Source organism: Engystomops pustulosus, chromosome 8, assembly GCF_040894005.1.
Source record: "Engystomops pustulosus chromosome 8, aEngPut4.maternal, whole genome shotgun sequence".
Classification (NCBI taxonomy): domain Eukaryota; kingdom Metazoa; phylum Chordata; class Amphibia; order Anura; family Leptodactylidae; genus Engystomops; species Engystomops pustulosus.
In genome coordinates this window covers 39,228,296-39,246,588 of record NC_092418.1, presented here as the reverse complement: position 1 = coordinate 39,246,588, position 18,293 = coordinate 39,228,296, and the positions used below count along the sequence as shown (strand labels likewise).

The 18,293-nt window shown below is 40.1% G+C and overlaps 1 protein-coding gene across 6 annotated transcripts in view; it reads left to right on the top strand.

Annotated features, from left to right (window-relative positions):
* Positions 1-10,698, top strand: part of CLEC16A (C-type lectin domain containing 16A) — a 147,756-nt gene extending 137,058 nt beyond the window's left edge. For 3 of the 6 annotated variants that reach the window (XM_072120713.1, XM_072120717.1, XM_072120712.1), the window contains 2 exons: positions 2,881-2,976; positions 7,797-10,698. In XM_072120713.1, coding sequence (XP_071976814.1) covers positions 2,881-2,976; positions 7,797-8,173 — 473 coding nt within the window. In that variant the 3' untranslated portion in view covers positions 8,174-10,698. Of the gene's footprint in view, positions 1-2,876; positions 2,977-7,796 lie in introns of all 6 variants that reach the window. The other 3 variants (XM_072120715.1, XM_072120716.1, XM_072120718.1) reach the window with 2 other exon arrangements.
* The last annotated feature ends 7,595 nt before the right edge of the window (positions 10,699-18,293 follow it).

Below are 18,293 nucleotides of genomic sequence, written 5' to 3'. Positions count from 1 at the left end.
TGTGAGAATTTTCGCCTCTGAAATTATCTCATTCTTGCACCTAATAAGTCCCAAAACAGAGCAGGCTAGACCCAGACTTACTTTTGGTAAACAACTATTTGGGACTAAAAAGTCGCACATCACAAAAAGTCTCAAAAGTGAGACTAAACAGGCAACTCATCACAAGCATTACAAAGGGAAAAAACATAAGATACATGGCAATGATTAAGTAGGCCAACTTCGTGGAACCTGAAAAAGTGGCAGCAAAAAAACTGATACATGTGCCCCGTAGAATTGTTTCCCTTAAATCCCTTCCTCATCCAATCCCTTCCATTCCTTGGTTGAAGTTGATGGACATGTGTCTTTTTTCAACCATATAAACTATGTAACATGCTGTTCAACCTGCAAACATTTTTGGAGTAAATTTACCTGCCTGGCACTTCGTAAGCCAGGTAAAATCAGTAACAGAGATCCCGTTTCGGAAGAACAGACACCCAGCTATCCGGAGTACCAGGGGACACATTCTCAGGAACTGAAGGAGTAGCAGGACGGGCATGCACCCTGCCGCTCCACTCCCATTTAGTGTGACTGTGACCTCTGTTCTCATGTTGGTCCGTTCTTGTAATCCATGACGGTCCCAGATGTCAGGCCCCCACTGATCAGATTATCACCTATCCTGTGGATGGTTTCAGATAAATTCTCACAATTGACCACATAATTAAATAATATGCGTATTTATACAGATTCAAAATAAGGAATTTTCAACAATGTGAACACCTTTCCTGTCTAGCAATACCGTCCATAAAATCCCCGGCGTTCTCATGTTCCCCCTGTGCCTTCACCTTTTACTACCCTTATTCCAACCAGTCCACGCTATCCATGCTTCCTTCCTTATGTGTAGCAGCAAGCGCTCCAAGAATAATAAAACTTTACCCCCATGAACTTCTTCTAGTTGCGTGACATTAGGTCACTATAATTCTGCTGTGGTACTGTAGTTTATATTTGCACATCCTCTTACTCCTCACTTCTAGAGAAAGATTAAGGATTAAGTATGAAAATGTATTCATTACTATTGTATCCAACAACTCACATCAGAATGGACACCCATAATAGAGAGTAAAGAACAGATCTGTGTTATAAAAATAGTCCGATCCACAGAAACTCTAAAAATATACAGGGTATAGAAATACTTAAAGGGGTATTCCCGTTTCAGCAAAAAAATGTTATTGTTTTTATGATAAAAAGTTATACAATTTTCCAATATACTTTCTGTATCAATTTCTCAGATTTCTAGATCTCTGCTTGCTCTTCTTGTATGGAATACATCTGTTTGGTACTAGTGAACAGAACAGGTGCACAGCTCGTTATAACACGGACAGTAATCAGAGCTGTGCCGTATAACGAGCCGTGCACCTGTGTGACCATGATCAGATTTCTGTCCACTAGTAGTAAACATAGAAGCTTTCCATAGAAGGACAGCAAGCAGAGATCTAAAGAAAACTGTAAGGAATTGATACATAAAGTATATTTGATAACTTTTGTTAATAAAAAGAATGACATTAATTTGCTGTAATGAGAATGCCCCTTTAAATATAATTGCACTCACCCGTACAATAATGTATCCCTACAGAGGACGCTCTCACATGCTGTCATCTGCTTCAGTTATTTCACAAATCTTTGCTCCCTCTGCGACGGGTAAACTAGATTTGGTTACTAGATTTCAGACCATTTAGATTTTTGGCATATTTAATGCATTTTCATGAACTCCTCCCCAGTTTTTTTATTATTATTATTTTTTATTTTATTATTTTTCTATTCTGTATTGTTCCTCTAACAAAATGTTTTAATATAAAATATTCTTAAATGAAACTTGAGTATTTTTTTTAAATCCTATTAGATTTCTATACCCAATGTATCTGTATGGCTGTAGTTTTTATATTGTAGTATTGTCATTTCTGTATTTTATTCAGATACAATATTTGCTCTGTACTTTGGGTGTGTGCATTCTTTTCTAAAACGTTGTGGATATTATTGTACTTAGTGTCAAATATACCACACCCCATTGTTTAAGATTTCACTTTGCCCATCATATGAACGGATTACTTTACCATGTATTGTTCTTTACTGATGTTTAGTCATAGTTATTATGTTTCCCTATTTGCATCTCTTCTTTTTACAGAAAGTCATTGTTTCAATTTTTACAAATCTCTTTGATAGTACTGAATAGTAAGGTGGCTGCCTGCAGCAGTAAAGGTTCATACTGTTGGGCTACTCTTGGTTGTAAGTATATGCCAGGAGGATTCCCAATGTATACTTACATCAAAGGGTAGCAAGAATCCCAATGTATGAGCATACATACACCAAAAACGCAAGCAGGATCAAACATTGGAAGTATTTGTTTTGCTGTCCATGTAAGGGAGATATCCAGACTTTTTTTTATAGCTGCATCACTAGGGCTACTCCCAAGGTCTATGTTTAGTGGAGGCTGGGGTTGGATGCCATTCGCTGGCATCCGTCTTCCATTGGTTATTCCTGCATGCTTCTCTTGCATAAACATGAATATAGTTTAAAGTGGGGTCCAAAATTATGGTGACCTTTTTGAAGATCATTACAGTAGCTTTTAAACCAGCATTTAGTCTACCATGTAATAAGCCATAATGAGAGCACTAATATGTAGGCAAGATAGTAAGGAGGAAATTATCAATAAGGTAAGGATGGTCTTGCTAATCCAATTAACCTCTAGGCTCCTCGCCTCTGTCCGCATATCTTGTATTTGCTCCACTGTCTGTGTGAATGCTTGGGTGTCCGTGTCTCTTAACCTATGTTGACTCCGTTTGTGTTCTTTCCTATGTTTCACTTTCAAATCCTCTTATGACCTTCACTGTGTTTCCCTCTAGTAAGATCTGGCAGGAAAGGAAGACGGCGAGTCTTTAGTCTATCGGAGGCAGACAGTCACGGAGGACACTGGGTTTAGGCCATCGAACTGCACCTGCCTCAGTGAGTCTCATGAACTGTAGTGCATCTTCAGCCCATTACATGAAGCTTGTCCATTGATAACTGAGAACTTTTTCAGCGACAGTAACAAAACCGCCTGCACACTTGTGTCCTCTGGAGTATCAGTCTCCATTTGAGTCATTAAAAATTCTTGTTATTCATTATTTAGTTCACATGTTGCTTAGTTACTTGGTTATCTCAAGTAGTATGGATTTTATAGTCTTAAAGGGGTTGTACGAGACCTTTAAAAAAAAAAAAAAAAAAAAAAAATTAAAAAAATAAACATTTATTTACCTCCACTGCGCCGAATTCAGCTTCCAGCCGGCCGAGTGGTGTTGGGTGGGCTGATCTCACTGATCGGAGAGAGTGCGGCGCTGGACACCAGGAGGGACCGCAGAGGTAAGTAAATGTGTTTTTTTTTTTTTTTTTTTTTAAGCGGCCACATAATTTTTTTTTTTTAGGTCTCGGACAACCCCTTTAATATATTAATGATCTTTACAGAGACATAATCAAAAGCTTTGACGTTGGTGAGACGGATTCTGCAGTAAGCTTCCCCAACCGCTACCTGATGGACGGAGCTTTCCGCTTCCAACCTTGTCCAGTGCATAGTGGCCACCAAGTTGACCTTAAAGGGGTTATCCGGGTTTAAAAAATTTCTTATGGCCGGGCTGGGGAGGGCTAGTTAAACATAATAAACATGTACTTACCTCCTCCGGCGCCGCTGATGTCCCGCACCGCGGTCACTTCGATCCGTGCCCCTGTTTGTTTACAGGGGCACTGAAGCCGCGCACAGGGAGCTTCCGGTCCGCGATGTGGACGGCTCCTCCCATCCGTCCCTATCTCTCAGCGTTGCAAGCGCTGGGAGATGGTGCGCATGGGAGCATCTGGCCGTCCGGAAGCTCCCTGTGCGCCGGTGTAATGAAACCGGCGCACAGAGAAGACAGGCCGCGGCGCGGGACATCGGCAGCACCGGAGGAGGTAAGTACATGTTTATTGTGTTTAAATAGCCCTCCCCAGCCCGGACATAAAAAATTTTTTAAACCCGGATAACCCCTTTAATGGTTACCAGTTCAATGGACCCACCAATCTCTTTTTGACAATCTCCTTTATGAATATTTCATTGATTATGTTAAGTCTAAAGAGTCCATTGAACAGTGAAATACAGGATGAGTTTTTTTATATACCATGAATGGAAACTTGAATAAAACCACCGGTGTAAATTGGTTACTATATGGATTTGGATTTGATCCCATATAACTTAGTTTTTGAAGGCTATTTACTTTTACTGGTGACATTTGAGTGTATCATGTCTATAATTTAGTTTGATTTGGTAATGTAGAAGTCATACCTCTACTGACAAGGGTAATGGTAGCTGAAGTTGTTACAGTAGACCCATTGCTATCTATCCATCCATCTGTTACTCTCTATCTTTAACAGACTATTAATCATTCTTCTGCTAATATACAAAATGTTAATTATTCCTCCATTTCTTCCATGTGATGTTGTAATGTTTGTCATTGTTGTGAATCAAGTGAAGAGACAAAGACACATTTTTAAAAAACTGTCTCCTATGGCCTGTAAACATGTATTCTTTGCTTTCTACGTACATGTGTTCTGTCTCCTGTGAGAACAACTGATTGGGCATGTGGAAACTAGGCATGTCCAATCCTTTTATTCCATCATATTATTAGGCAGTAAGGAAGAGAGAAAGTTAGATCATAATTAATCAGTGTGACTCCAACTTTGTTCTCATAACTTTGATTGCCATAAACCCACTACCTGGGAACCTGTCATCAGGATCAAATCTTTTCACTTAATGACAGGTTCCCATGGCCTTTTTATTACTGATTCCCAATCTGCTTTTATAATTAATGTTAGTGGTTCCACTCACTTTGAAAAGTACATAAAAGTTTACCTGGCTTATAGTGAAATGCATTGAGGTACAGGGGCTTCGGCAACAAGGTTGCAATCATCATAATTATCTGCTCTTCCTTCCTGCCTTATGAAGCTGAAAGTTGACCCCGTTCTCCAAGCAAATTTTTCTCAGCACGCATCTCTAAGGGGGAGGCAGGAAGATCTACCAACGCAGGGGGGAGATGATATTGGCTTGAGGGTTGCCAATGCTCCCGGGACTCCTGTTGCATTTTGTTGGCAGGGAGGGGGATAAATCTTTTTTATACTTTTAATGAGTGGAAACAAATGTTAATTATACAAGCTGATTGGAAAATATTAAAAAGGCTTTGGGAACTTGTCATTAGGTAAAAATGTGTGTCCTGATGACAGGTTCCCTTTCAGTCCAGCTGATTGAGGGTGTGGCCAGTCAATCCAGGTGAGTTATAGAACAAGTTTCCTGCTTTGTGAAACGACCCTTAGACCTCATATTAGACCATGCCGTACTATGCCCGTCTGCTCTGCCCCATTCACAAGCTATAAACTACCACAAACAGAAGCCCACTGACTGAGAGGTAGAGCATTTCCCCTAATATAAGCTCGGCTGGTAATGTGATCATGTTCAATAATCATTTCATGTTAGGAAATTGCTACTTCTTTCGTTCCCATTGATCAACCACATACAGACCTAAGCTTCTACTTTAAAAAGCTTGTGGTTATAACCTATTTTCATATGGCCAGGGTGCGATGCTGTGGTTTACTTTCCGAGAAAATGTACATGTGTTGACCCAAGTATAGAAATGCCGATCATTAGTCAGTGCATGACGTAGTTCATAGGGATCTGCTGGCCTCCTCCTGAGGAAGAGACCTTCAATGTAACCTATAGTACAATGTATGCATCTCACCTTCTACAATGCGGTTTATGTGGATAACACGGGGTCAATGTCCTTTATAGATAATATAATGTCAACAATCTAGAAATGTTACCATGCTTAGTTTCTTGCTACTGCTGATCATCATCATGTACGTATTTTTATATAGTATCTAGTAGAGAGTATTGTGCTCTGCGTGACTGTGCTGGCGATAGGCTTTCCTTCACACTAGGTCTAATCCTGTATCTTACTCTAAATATCCGGTTCGTGCATAAAACTGACAATCACTGTGAAACCTCTTTTAGAATTTATCCTGGTCAAGAAAGGTGGACAGTGGCTCAGAGGTATCAGACTACAAAAAAAGTCTGTGAAGAAGGGGAAGGAGTAAATGCGAGCTGAACCAGAGAGGAGTGAACGGCACAAGCAGAGAGAGCTGCTGGAGAGAGTTGGAGGGGGAGGAGCTAATAGGAGCGGTGGAGACTCAATCGGAGCCTGCTGGAGAGAGTTGGAAGGGGAGGAGATATTGGGAGCAGAGGGGGAGAGAGACACACACACTCTCCTGGAGATAGTTGGAGTGGGAGAAGCTAATGAGAGTATTGGGAGTGAGAGACACAGGCAGAGCCTGCTGGAGATGGTCGGATAGGGAGGAGATAACAGGAGCAGTGGAAGAGAGACGCACACAGGCAGAGACTGATGGAATTGCAGACTTATTTGCATACTTTTTAAAGACTTTTTTTTTCTAAAAACAAGGGCATAAGAGTGGATCCTGCCAGAGGGGGCACACACCAGTATATCAGTGTGCTTGTTTTACAATCCTTCATCCTGGTGGTAGTTTTCCTTTAAAGGACATCTATCACCAGGATCAAGGATTGTAAACCAAGCACATAGACATACTGGTGTCTGCCCCCTCTAACGTGAACTGCTCTTCTTTTAGCTTCTTATTCCCTAGGTTTTGCAAAAAAGCTTTTAAAATTATGCAAATCGACCTCTTAACGCTCCGAAGCATATATGAAGAATTGTGAGCCCTTGTCATACAGCTGCGAATGGTGCTACTCTCAATCGGTGTTAACCCTTTGATTGCCACTGGTGGCACATTGGTGCCACCACCTTGTTTTGACTAATACTCCCTGTGATGTCATTGGGGAGCAGCGATCAGTTGCCATGATAGCCTCAGGTTTTTGTAAAAGTCAAGGCTGTATAGTTTATGCAGATTTTTTACAGTGCCAGTGGCACATTTTAATAAATCATGTGTAAAAACACTATGTACTGCAATTGCAGTATTGCAATTTTATGGTATGAACATTCAGACTGCCTAGGCTTAAAGTACGCTAAAAAAAAATAGTAAACCTTTTTTAAAAAAAATATACACGAGGGAGGGGTGAAGAGAAGAGAATTTCTGAGGGAGGGTTGAGGAGGGGGTTTAGAGTAAGACGTGGCTTTGTGTGAGGCTCTGCTATAGCTGTCTACTACATGACTAGGACAGAGGACATTAATAGAAGTCTTGAAACTCGTCAGACGATTCCCTCTATGCGATTGTAAGCTTTTAAAATGTGGAAATAAAGCATAAAACTTTGATCATAGTTCTGCAGTAAAACCTAAGGAGACTACAGAGCCTCCTGCTACAGCCAGTTGGAGATTAGACACTACTGTAAGTCAGTGTGACTCTGGTGGCAGAAATGCCTTATTGCCCCACTACCCATATTAGACCTGATCAGGGGACTGAAGTATTTCAGCAATGTATGGCGACCATGTGACCACAGCAGCCATTTATATTAGACTTTCATGATGATAATTACTTTTAATTCAATGAACCTCAGCAAACAAGAATTCACTGATATCATTTTTTATACAATTCTGACCTACAATCATATAGTGTGAACAGAACCTTATTCATCTTCCTTTTGTTTTCCTTACTCCTTGACCCTTCCTGTCTGCTTGTTTTGTTAACGTTTTTATGCTATGAGTATTATTTGTGACTCTTCAGTCTTTTTTTATTCTACTGTGCTAAATAAAGCCAAATGTCATATCGTTGTATTAATGATGGCATCTCTCTCTTACCAGATGAGTCTCCCATTCCTGACCAACCTCCAATGACCATTTACAGTCAGGTGGAGTCTGTCGATGAGGCTCAGCACACTGGCTCTAGAACTAGGAAAAGTTCCCTGCTAAAGGCAGATGGTGAAATAACCAATTTGGCCCCCAGCCTGACTCCAGCTCCCCAGCCGACCATCTCCTTAATATCGGATGAAAATACTGATGCGCTCAGCGTGGAGTCTCTTACGCTGGTGCCACCGGTTGATCCGCAGAGTATTCATACATTCAGTTTCATTGTGGAAGCTTCAACCGAACCTGGAGATGACGTCCAGAAAGGGGATGACAATACTGAGGCCAGCGTGTCTGAGAAGGCGGTGGTGGTGGAGGAAGAAGATGGCCAGTGAGGATGGAAGTCATGTCACATCTATTTTTATGATGTAAAGTATAAAGCCATATTGTCAGCGAAATGGGGCTAGGGCTGCATCCGGTGTGTTCTCCAATGCCGAGAATTCCTGATGGATGAACCCCGGTGCCACGTAAACATTGTCACCTCCGAGCTATCTCTGAACTTTCAATACGCACATCCATGGAGAAGAGCTACTAGCCTGCTATTGTATATGCTGCACTCTCCCCGCTCATGCTGCTTCTATGCTATGATATTTCAGCAACCAAGAGTAGGACAAGCTACGAAAACCATTTCAGTGTCCATTTTGGCCATTCAGTCTCGTCTCTTCCGCTCTGTCTCGTAATTTATTAGCGAACACCTCCGTAAGGCAAATTCAAGACCATTTTCTTGATGCATTTGACTTATGTGGCATAAAAAAAATCTTTTGCACTGTTTGGCACTTTAGATATTTTTTTTTTCCCCGCTGCCTGTGACTTTTAGCTGGTTAATTGTCTATTTTTAAGCTTTTCATCAGGACACCAGCAGTGGTTTCTTTTTACTGGCAGTGCAAGGAAAGTGGGTTGTTCTGACGCCCAACTGGACATGTCATAAAATAGTGATCAAACAGGTGGAGATCACTAATGTTGGAATGTCCCAATCTCGGGAAAAGTGGTCTTTGTCCTTTGTATTTACTGGATCTCCAAGTGCTCTCAAAAAGTTTTCTGAATGTCTTCAATGGAGCATCATTGTACATGAGCTGGAAATACATAGCCACATTCTCGAGACCCGGTGCCTCCAACCGGTTGACTTGGAGTTTTGCCACCATCGGAGAGGCACAGGTTTGGGATGAATGCTCTTTCCAGTGTTTTGCCCATTACAACCATAATGTAACCACTTTCCTGAGCTTTGGTGCATTCCACGTGTACACACCATAGACACAGAGGAGGCTAATGCAATTAAAGTTTATTAAGTTTTAGGTCTCCCCCATTGTCTCTTGTATATGGGTCTATTCTTCTGTGTCCCAGTGCTTTCTGCTATGGTGTGATATAGATGCAAGCCTGACAATAATTAAGGGCACAGATGTGTTTTTCACATTTTTTCTGGCTTATAGTCAGAATTTAGGTCTAAGTCGCTGTATATAGAAAAAGTCAGGAACACTGTATATAGATGAATTCAGAGGGCTTCTTACTAATCACTATTTTCAGACAGTATTATCAATGTGAGGTTAAAGCAGACATATAATGGGCTGGTAGTTGAGTGGAAGCCTGTGGTGTAACAAGCGTAGGTTTTAGTTCTTACACATTCTCACTCTTGGTCTTCATGGAGTTGCATGGTGATTTTTTTTGTTTTGTTTTAATTTTAATTCCATTATTTAAGATTACTTAAAATCTAGTTGATTTTATTCCACCTTTCTTCAAAATTGTTAGTAGCTTGCCATGGGCTACATATGGTCCCCCATTACCTTTCTTCTTATGAAAACACATTCTGAAGTACATGAAGGGGGGGGGGGGGGGGGTCACAAAAAGCCTATTCCATTTGTCTGTGTGGTCTATCCAGATTACCTTGAATCTTAGAGGCCGCCAAGGGTAGACACATCTGTACATTCAGACGACCTACAGCCAAAATCGGCCTGAGATCCTTGTTTGTGTCACCTTTCATCCCATCACCTTGTTCGCCCACCTAAACGGCAAAAGGTGGTCGGACCAAAGAAGACCATTGTGTCCTAGAAAGTGAAATTATTCAATAGGTGCACATTACTACCCTATATATACATTACAAAAAAAGTCTAACCACATGCTGTATGGGTAGAGATGACAAGTCTCCAGAGACTACAGTCATAATCCTTGGGGCCACAGCACTGTTTTTTATCTGGATGACTACAGACCACAGGGATCATATATTAGGATATTACTTCTTTGGTTATGATAGACTAATAGATAAATGGAAAGCAAAATTATATATATATATTTTTTTTTTTTTCGTTTTTCATCTTGTACTACATCTTATGACTGGGGTCTACTAGGAATCACATTACAAGCCATTACACTAATTACCTGGAACTTGATTCAGGAACAGAGCCAACCTCTTGCTGCATCTCGTATCCCCCATACTAGAGCATAGCATCCTATAGCACACACAACATTATCCCACATCTTCTTCATACAGAACTGCCGTCCCGGATCTCTCTCAAGCACCTTCTCATAATACAGCCCTTGGCCTTCAATGTCGCCAACTTTTGCCATAGTCGCCCCGTTTACCCAAAACTATACTCTACACATTATGAACCAAAACGACAATTATACACTAGGGGATGAATTTTGAGTTCATTTTAAAACTGAGAAAAAAAAATGTAATCTATATTCCCCCAAAAAAAAATTTTTTGGAACTTTATCTCCCCCAAAAATACTAAAAATGACAAAAGGGTCCTTTTAACATTTTTACAATTTTTAACCATTCCCTAAATGTCACAAAAAAAAGCAGCAAAAAAATTCTTGGGGTTAGGCAATTCTTGGTAAACAAATGACACATTGGAATTTGTTGTTTGCCTAAGGGTTGTATTTGCCTATGTTTAAGGTTTTTTTTGTTTTTGTTTTTTATTGAATTATAAAGTTGATTGTATCAGGATACAAAGATGGCGGACTTTCTCCTATGGCTGTGCTGCTTTTCTGGTAATACCCCATAGCACTGTTTTATTTGGGAAAGTGGGGTCACTCTATTTTCATACAATTTATGGTTTCATAGTTTGTGGTGTCTTTCTATTGTTTGAAGTCTTACGTTTTAGAGTTTTATCCTTTGCCAGAATGTATATCATTAAGAATACTCTGTGTACATTACAGCCTGGTATGGAGATTTCACCAAAAATGTAGGTTCCCTCAACCTATTTCTCATGTCTCACCTTTCTATAAATCCAGTTCATGAAACGTTCAGCAATTCTGTATTTAATAAAGAAAATTGAGTATAATAATATAAAGTGCGTTTCTCATTTCTGGGCGCCTGGGTGCTGTGTGGCGGGTGTAGAGGGGGGGGGGGGGGCAGGCTGTGCAAAACCTCTGTGTGAATGGTGTCTAGAAGTTGTTATTCTATGTATAAGTTTTTTGACTGGTTTTCTGAAGGAAGGTACTAATTTTAGCTTTTAATACACTCAATAGAATTATCTCACCTAGAAACATGCTATAAATTCTCCTCAGTACATGTTAAAAAGTTTCCGATTCATCACAGTGGTTTTTCTCCCATGTTGAAATTTCTTTTTCACAATATTATAGTAGGTACCGAAACTTTAAAGGAAGCCTGTGATTGTTCACATCTGTACATATACATCTGAGAAATGGCAGCAGTACCCGCTGACAATGTGCTTGCTAATTCTACTACACCTTCTGTCTCCCCTCACTGTAGAAATTGGGAGGAGAGAGGTGGATTTTGGAGTCTGACCATCCACAGTGCCCCTAAATGCCCCTAGGTATTTTTTTTTTCTTGATTGTTATATTTGCCCTAAAAAATACAACTATGTAGGAGTTTTGTAACTTAAAGGAAATCTATTTTGTGCATTGTGAACCAAACATACCTTGAGAATGCTGTAGCGACACTGATGCAGAAACATCTTGTTTAATCCTTGAACCTAAGTGGTTTTGGTGAAAAAAAACAATTAAAAAATTCAGGACCTCAGGAAAGCTGGGTGCATAATGGCTGCTGTGTTTTACGGAGCCTCCTGAACTGTCCAGTCTCATGACTCCTACACAGCAGCTGGGGGATGGTGCAGCGATCGATGACTTCTGCCTGTCAGGGACAACACAGTGCTGACGCATTCTCGGCTTATACTGGGCAGGACAAGGCTGCAGCAGGGCATAATTGGATTAAGAGGAGAAGCGCCGGGGCAGGCACAGGAGTGACCGAGCCTCATTATAATAATTTTATAATTGTTTTTTCAGCAAAACAATGATTTAAACAAGATAAGTCTCTGCATTAGTGTTGCCAGAGTATTCTCAAGGTATGGTCGGGTTATAATGCATAAATCAAATGGTAGATTTCCTCTAATGTTGTCTATTCCAACTGCTTTCTTACTGATATAATATGGAAAACTTTCAGAAGACGAGATGTCTGTTGTGCAGGTGAAAAGTGGAGGCTAAACCATTGGGAAAACAGTCATCAAAACAGTTCTGTACTTTTTATAGAAATGTTAAATTCTAGAATTAAAATGTTTTCACAACACATTAAGTGAATTAAGTTTATAATTCAACATGGCTGTTGTTTTTAGTGTTCAAATTCATCAGTGCTACATCTCTACTATAGACAAATGGGGATGTCGGGCAACAAAGAAGTGTGGGGTACTCAGTTTTTACTCGGATTTCTATTATGTGGAAACAGTAAAGTCCTAAATATGCCCTTTACTACTATGGTATAAGTGGAATACATGTCACTCTCATGTAAAGAGATTTGGATTAACAATAAATTAACAATAACAAGTTGCTTACAGTGTTTGTCCGAGTAGCAATAATCTATACGGAGATGCTAATAATGGTATTTGAGGAGCTAAATGAATAAGAGACATCCTCTTTCCATTTTTTTTGCTACATTTTTGCACTTGAGCCAATTTTTTCCGTATATGTCTAGTACATATAAGTGCTTACAGCACCATGGATTTTTATACTTGACGTATGACACATGGGCTCTTTTTTTATATCAATAATAATACAAGTTAAAGGGGTTGTCCAAGACCGTAAAAAACCATTGGTGGCCAGGAGGGAGCTGCTTTTAAAAAATAAAACATTTACTTATCTCCATGGTCCCTCCTGGTCTTCCACGCTGCCGTTCAACTTTTGGCTGGTCACTCCCACCCGTCCCTATTCCCATCGCTGTATAATGCGGGGCAGGTGGGCGTGGCTGGCCACTCCTCAGCCAGCCAGAAGCTTCTTGCCCGGTAGACAACAGCCCAGGATGCTATGGAGGTAAGTAAATGTTTATTTTTCTAAGCAGCTCCATTCCAGCCACCAATGGTTTTTTACGGTCTCGGATAACCCCTTTTAAGTCTTATGATACATTGGCACTCTCACATTCTCCCCCCTACCTTTTTTATTACCTGACATCTCAGTTTGTTTGTTCAAAGTACTTATAATGAGGTGTAAACTGATGTGACTGCAATCATAAAAAGACCACACTCTATTTATCATTTATCCACCTCTACTGTAACCATGTTCTCATTTTTCATGTTTTTGACAACCCAATATACTGTATATTTTTTACTGTAGTTACATATGTATTAGGAGAAGCCTACTAATCCCATAACCGTGATTTTTCCAGTTCTCACCATAACTCTTCACATGAGCAGACTTGTTGCTGCCTCCTACACAGTGTGAGCTCTTATCATTCTAATGATATGGTTATTAAACTTGACATGTAACTTATTTACTCCTACTTGAGCTCTAAATGAATAATACTAATAATACCAACTGGTCAAACCTATCATACAGTTTCCTTTACTCATTTTGAGTACATGGCAATTAGAATATTATATTTTAAAAATCAGTTTTTTAAAACTTTTTATTACTTTTTAAAAAAAAAAAGTATGGAGGTCATCCTATGCTTCCTGTACGGACAGGAAGAGAGAGAGGTTTAAAGTCCCTCCTGCCAGGGTAATCCTAGGTTTAATAGGATGAGAGAGAGAGATGCACATTTTAGATCCAGAGGGATGGGATGGCTGGACATTCCCAAATTGCACCCAAGGATGAACCAGACTTGTGTAAGTCCACAATTATCTTCACAATATCTTGGCTGGTGTCTTTAGACTTTCACATGATGTAACACAAATAAGCAATTCCAAACGAAAAAAGGTAATCCAGCGTCTCAGGGGAATGTGCTTCTAAAAACTTGCTTTTATTAAAGTTCCAAATAATATAAAATCTTCAGGCAAGGTACACAACCTCTTACATCATGGTGTGCAAAAAATGGTCATATTGTGTACCTTGCCTGAAGATTTTATATTATTTGGAACTTTAATAAAAGCAAGATTTTATAAGCACATTCCCCTGAGACGCTGGATTACCTTTTTTCGTTTGGAATTGTATCGTAGACCCGAAGTCCGTGGGGTCCAACTTGTTGTCAGTGCGCAAGGGGCTATCAAAGGAAGGGGAGCTGAACCCTTTTTGATCTTATTGATGTGAACACAAATAAGCAGTACGTTTTAAGATGTTTCTTCAAATACATCCACAGGTGTGACTTTAACTCATATGTTTCCAATAAACCAGAAGACATGAAATCATTATATAATCATCATATATAAATAATTTTGGTATTCCTAACTTTAAACATAAAAGTTTATTCTGATTCCAAAATTGATAATGAAAAAAACTTGCATATGTCCCTTCATCTATAGTGTTTGAAAACTCCTGGCTTCAACCATTTAGCAAAGAGGGCCAGAGTTTCAGAACCAGACTTAAACTCTGAGTTAGACTCTGATGCCTATGGTTCAGTTCAGGATCAGACAATAGATGATGAAGCTTATGGTACCTCTCGTAGAAACAAACTAAAGTATTTCTTTTCCTCTGATGGACTTTTTCTCACAGATTTGAGGAGGTGATTAGACTTTAAATATAATTGAGTAAAAATCTATACAATAGAAGCTATTTGGTGGTCTGAGTTCTAAGAAGCAAGAACTAGGGTTAGAAGAATAGATGGGACCAGAAAAACACCTCCAAATTTCTAAAACATGTTGGAACCACTCAATCTTTGACCTCTCTGAGACTAATGTTTGAGATAGTATTTCTAAGGTAACCGGGTAGTGAAGAAGACCGATTTCCACTTTGAAGACTCAAACAATTTAAAGATTCTATGGACAGGAAAACAACAAGGCCTTGATGTTAAATTTGAAGACCAATGTGACCGCTACCAGGTAGCAATAATACAGTTCCACTGGCTTGGAGAGTTGGACGATCACATAAAAGAAGGCACACTCAGGAATGTCATTCTGGATACAATTCCACTACTCAAAATCAGCTACAGGGTCTTTAGTGGATGTGTAAGCAGAAAGCCTAAGAATCACAGCTAAGGTGGGTGCACCTTCCAATCCAGCCTGTAGAGCTGTCTGGATGAAACAATGGAGCGGGAAATCCAAATCTAAGTTGTGCAGCCTTCCTTTTAAAGAAGAATGTGTGATCCCTGACAACAGTTTACCTAAAAAGTTCAGCAAACCAGGAAGTGGACTTTCTCAGTCGCCGAATTGTAGACCCGAACAAATGGAGCATTTTGTTGATGGCTCACCAGCACAATGATGAGGTCATCATGTTGCTGGGTAATAGAGAGGGCGCCGGGATGGATGTCAGTCTGGCACTCTCGTCATCACTAACACCCAAATCTTAAAGATGTGCATGTTGTTGATCATTGTATAATTTGGAGTCTGTGGAGGACAGAGGCGCCCATCACCTGCTCCAAATGGACAGCACTCCGGGTGGTTGCACGTCCCACTCAGCACTAGGCCCTGTTCAATAGTCACAAAATAGGTCTTGAAAACGTTGAGTCTCACAACCATAACATGTAATTAAAGGAGTGCAACTATCCAATGCAACTTTCTTAGAGCTCACACAAAAAATATTTTGAACCTCATTCCACTATGTAAAACATATGAAATATAACCATGAGAGTTATAGAAATCCCCTTTAAGGCTGTATTCTATGGCTGATCTGATGATTGTGATAAACCACTTATGTTTTGAGTTCTATGGAATAAGTGTAATCTGGGGTAGTATCCATTACATTGTAGCAGGTCATTACATGGCTATTGTATAATGCACAATTATGGATGGAGCTCTGTCTGCCCAGCAAGCGCTAATTCAAGAAAGTTAATTTTATTTTAAAGAGATTTTCCAGGATTAGTAATCCTGATAGTTTGTCTACGGTATTGCACCTCACACTTGGTGTTTAAAATGCAATACCAGACCTGACCCAGAGAAAGGTGTGCATTTGTTTTTGGAAGAATGCATCTGTCTTGTTACAAATCACAAATATAGAAAGATGGCGACATTCCTTAATACAATCGGTAACGAGACACTTCATTGAGACACCTGAAGACCCAACAGATAACATATGCTGGAAAATTTCTTAATTATGACTTCTTCTACCTCAAATTGAAACTTTCGTCTTCTATTGTCATTACCAGGTTATTGAACGCAGATCAAGAATCCGGTGTCTCCTGCTGTTTTTAGGTGGTGGTGGTGGGGTCTTCCCAAATAAATTTATTGGCCACTAACATTTATAACCATCAGTCTTAGACCTTCAATTCCATCATGTTATCCTTCCCAATAAGGATCCTTGGAAGGACGTGGAGGCAGAAGTGATTAAGTGCAGAGCAGCAGTTGTCCAACACTGTGGTGGTCATTTACTAAGGGCCCGATTCTCGTTTTCCCGACGTGTTACCCGAATATTTCCGATTTGCGCCGATTTTCCCTGTATTGCCCCAGGATTTTGGCGCACGCAATCGGATTGTGCCGCATCGGCGCTGGCATGCACGCGACGGAAATTGGGGGGGGGGGGCGAGCGAAAACCCGACAGATTCGGAAAAAACGCCGCATTTAAAACAATAAAAGTGTCGCTTGGGACGCGCTTACCTTCACTTGGTCCGGCCCGGTGAACTTGAGTGCGTTCACATGCTTTGCAGCGCCACCTGGTGGACGTCGGAGGAACTACCTTGATGAATCCCGACCGGACCCGAATCCACCGCAGAGAACGTGCCGCTGGATCACAAACGGACCGGGTAAGTAAATCTGCCCCTGTGTCTGTTGTGCAGAGACACAAGGGAGCTGGGGATCTCTATCCTATATAAATAATATACAGAATGTAACCAAAAAGTTGGGTGTTAAAATATCTGCCAAAATACATATCAGATCAAAAACTCAAAATATACGTGTTAAATATTTTTTGCAAAAATCTATCCAATGATGCCAAACTCAGCCCCTATCTGGGGCGACTTTAAAATCTTAAATGGGAACCTCCAATTTCTTTTGTTGAAAATTTGGTTTCCATGGAACAAATTACAACGATTTGTTGACAGATTTTTTGAAAAAATCAAAATGGGTAAAAAATAAGTTAAAAAATGGGGATATCATGAAGAATTCAAATCGTATTGACAAACAAAAAAAAATATGACGAATGCAGTATTATCTATCCAAGGACACTTAAGCTGACCCTGTATTTTCACCACAAATTTTTATGTAGAAAATACATTCAGAGTAACCCAGGAACAAAGACTTGTTCTCTTACAGTGCTTATTTAATGTGAGTCTCACATCGGAGAGCTTGATCTTGCAGTATCTTATGGGAAGGGGAGCCCCAGCTGTCTGTGTCTAACACTGATACAACTTTACAGGTTCCAACACAAGGAGGAAGTCCCAACAAATGATTGGTGCAAGGTCTGGGTGTTGGATCAAATACTGATGGCTTGTGGTCAGTCCATGTCTTCTGTATAAAATGTTGGGGAACTAGAAGACCCCTTCAATGTATCATAAGGTTATGTTGCTTTAAAAAAGAATTTTAACTTGCAATGAACATGACTACAAATGCTCAGTGAAAAGGAGAAGGATACGGGTCCTCACACAACTTTTACCAATATGTCGGGGGAAAAAGAAGGACCCGCTCTAATCTGCTATCAACGACGGCTCATAGATTTCTCTCTGATTCCATAGTTCATCACGTGGCATCTGTATAATGCAGTTATGCCTACGTTATGTCTAGAGAAAACCATTCTAGTACATCACAGTCTTTGAAATCACAAACTATTGTCAAGTCTACGCTGAATGGTCCAGTGATGCCTCTCCATACAGGATTCCTATGGCCTCCTCCGGTTCCTCCATTCCTCATGGTCACGTTCCACCCTGACATTTTGGCAGCTCATACACCATGTGCTCTACACATCTGATACATGAAGTTGCTGTTATTTAGACTTCTCTTTTCCTTTACATTTGCATAAACAAAAGCTGAGTTATCTTTCTTATCACGTTCCTAGGAAGTATAAACCACTGTCATGGCCGCTTGTTCCTATCTAAATATAATATTTCAGCATAATCATTATTTCTGAGGAAAGCTGAGCAGAGGCCATGGAGGTTTCGTCATCGCAGCAGTGATGCTCTGCTAAAGTGAATCATATGAGGCAAGTTGT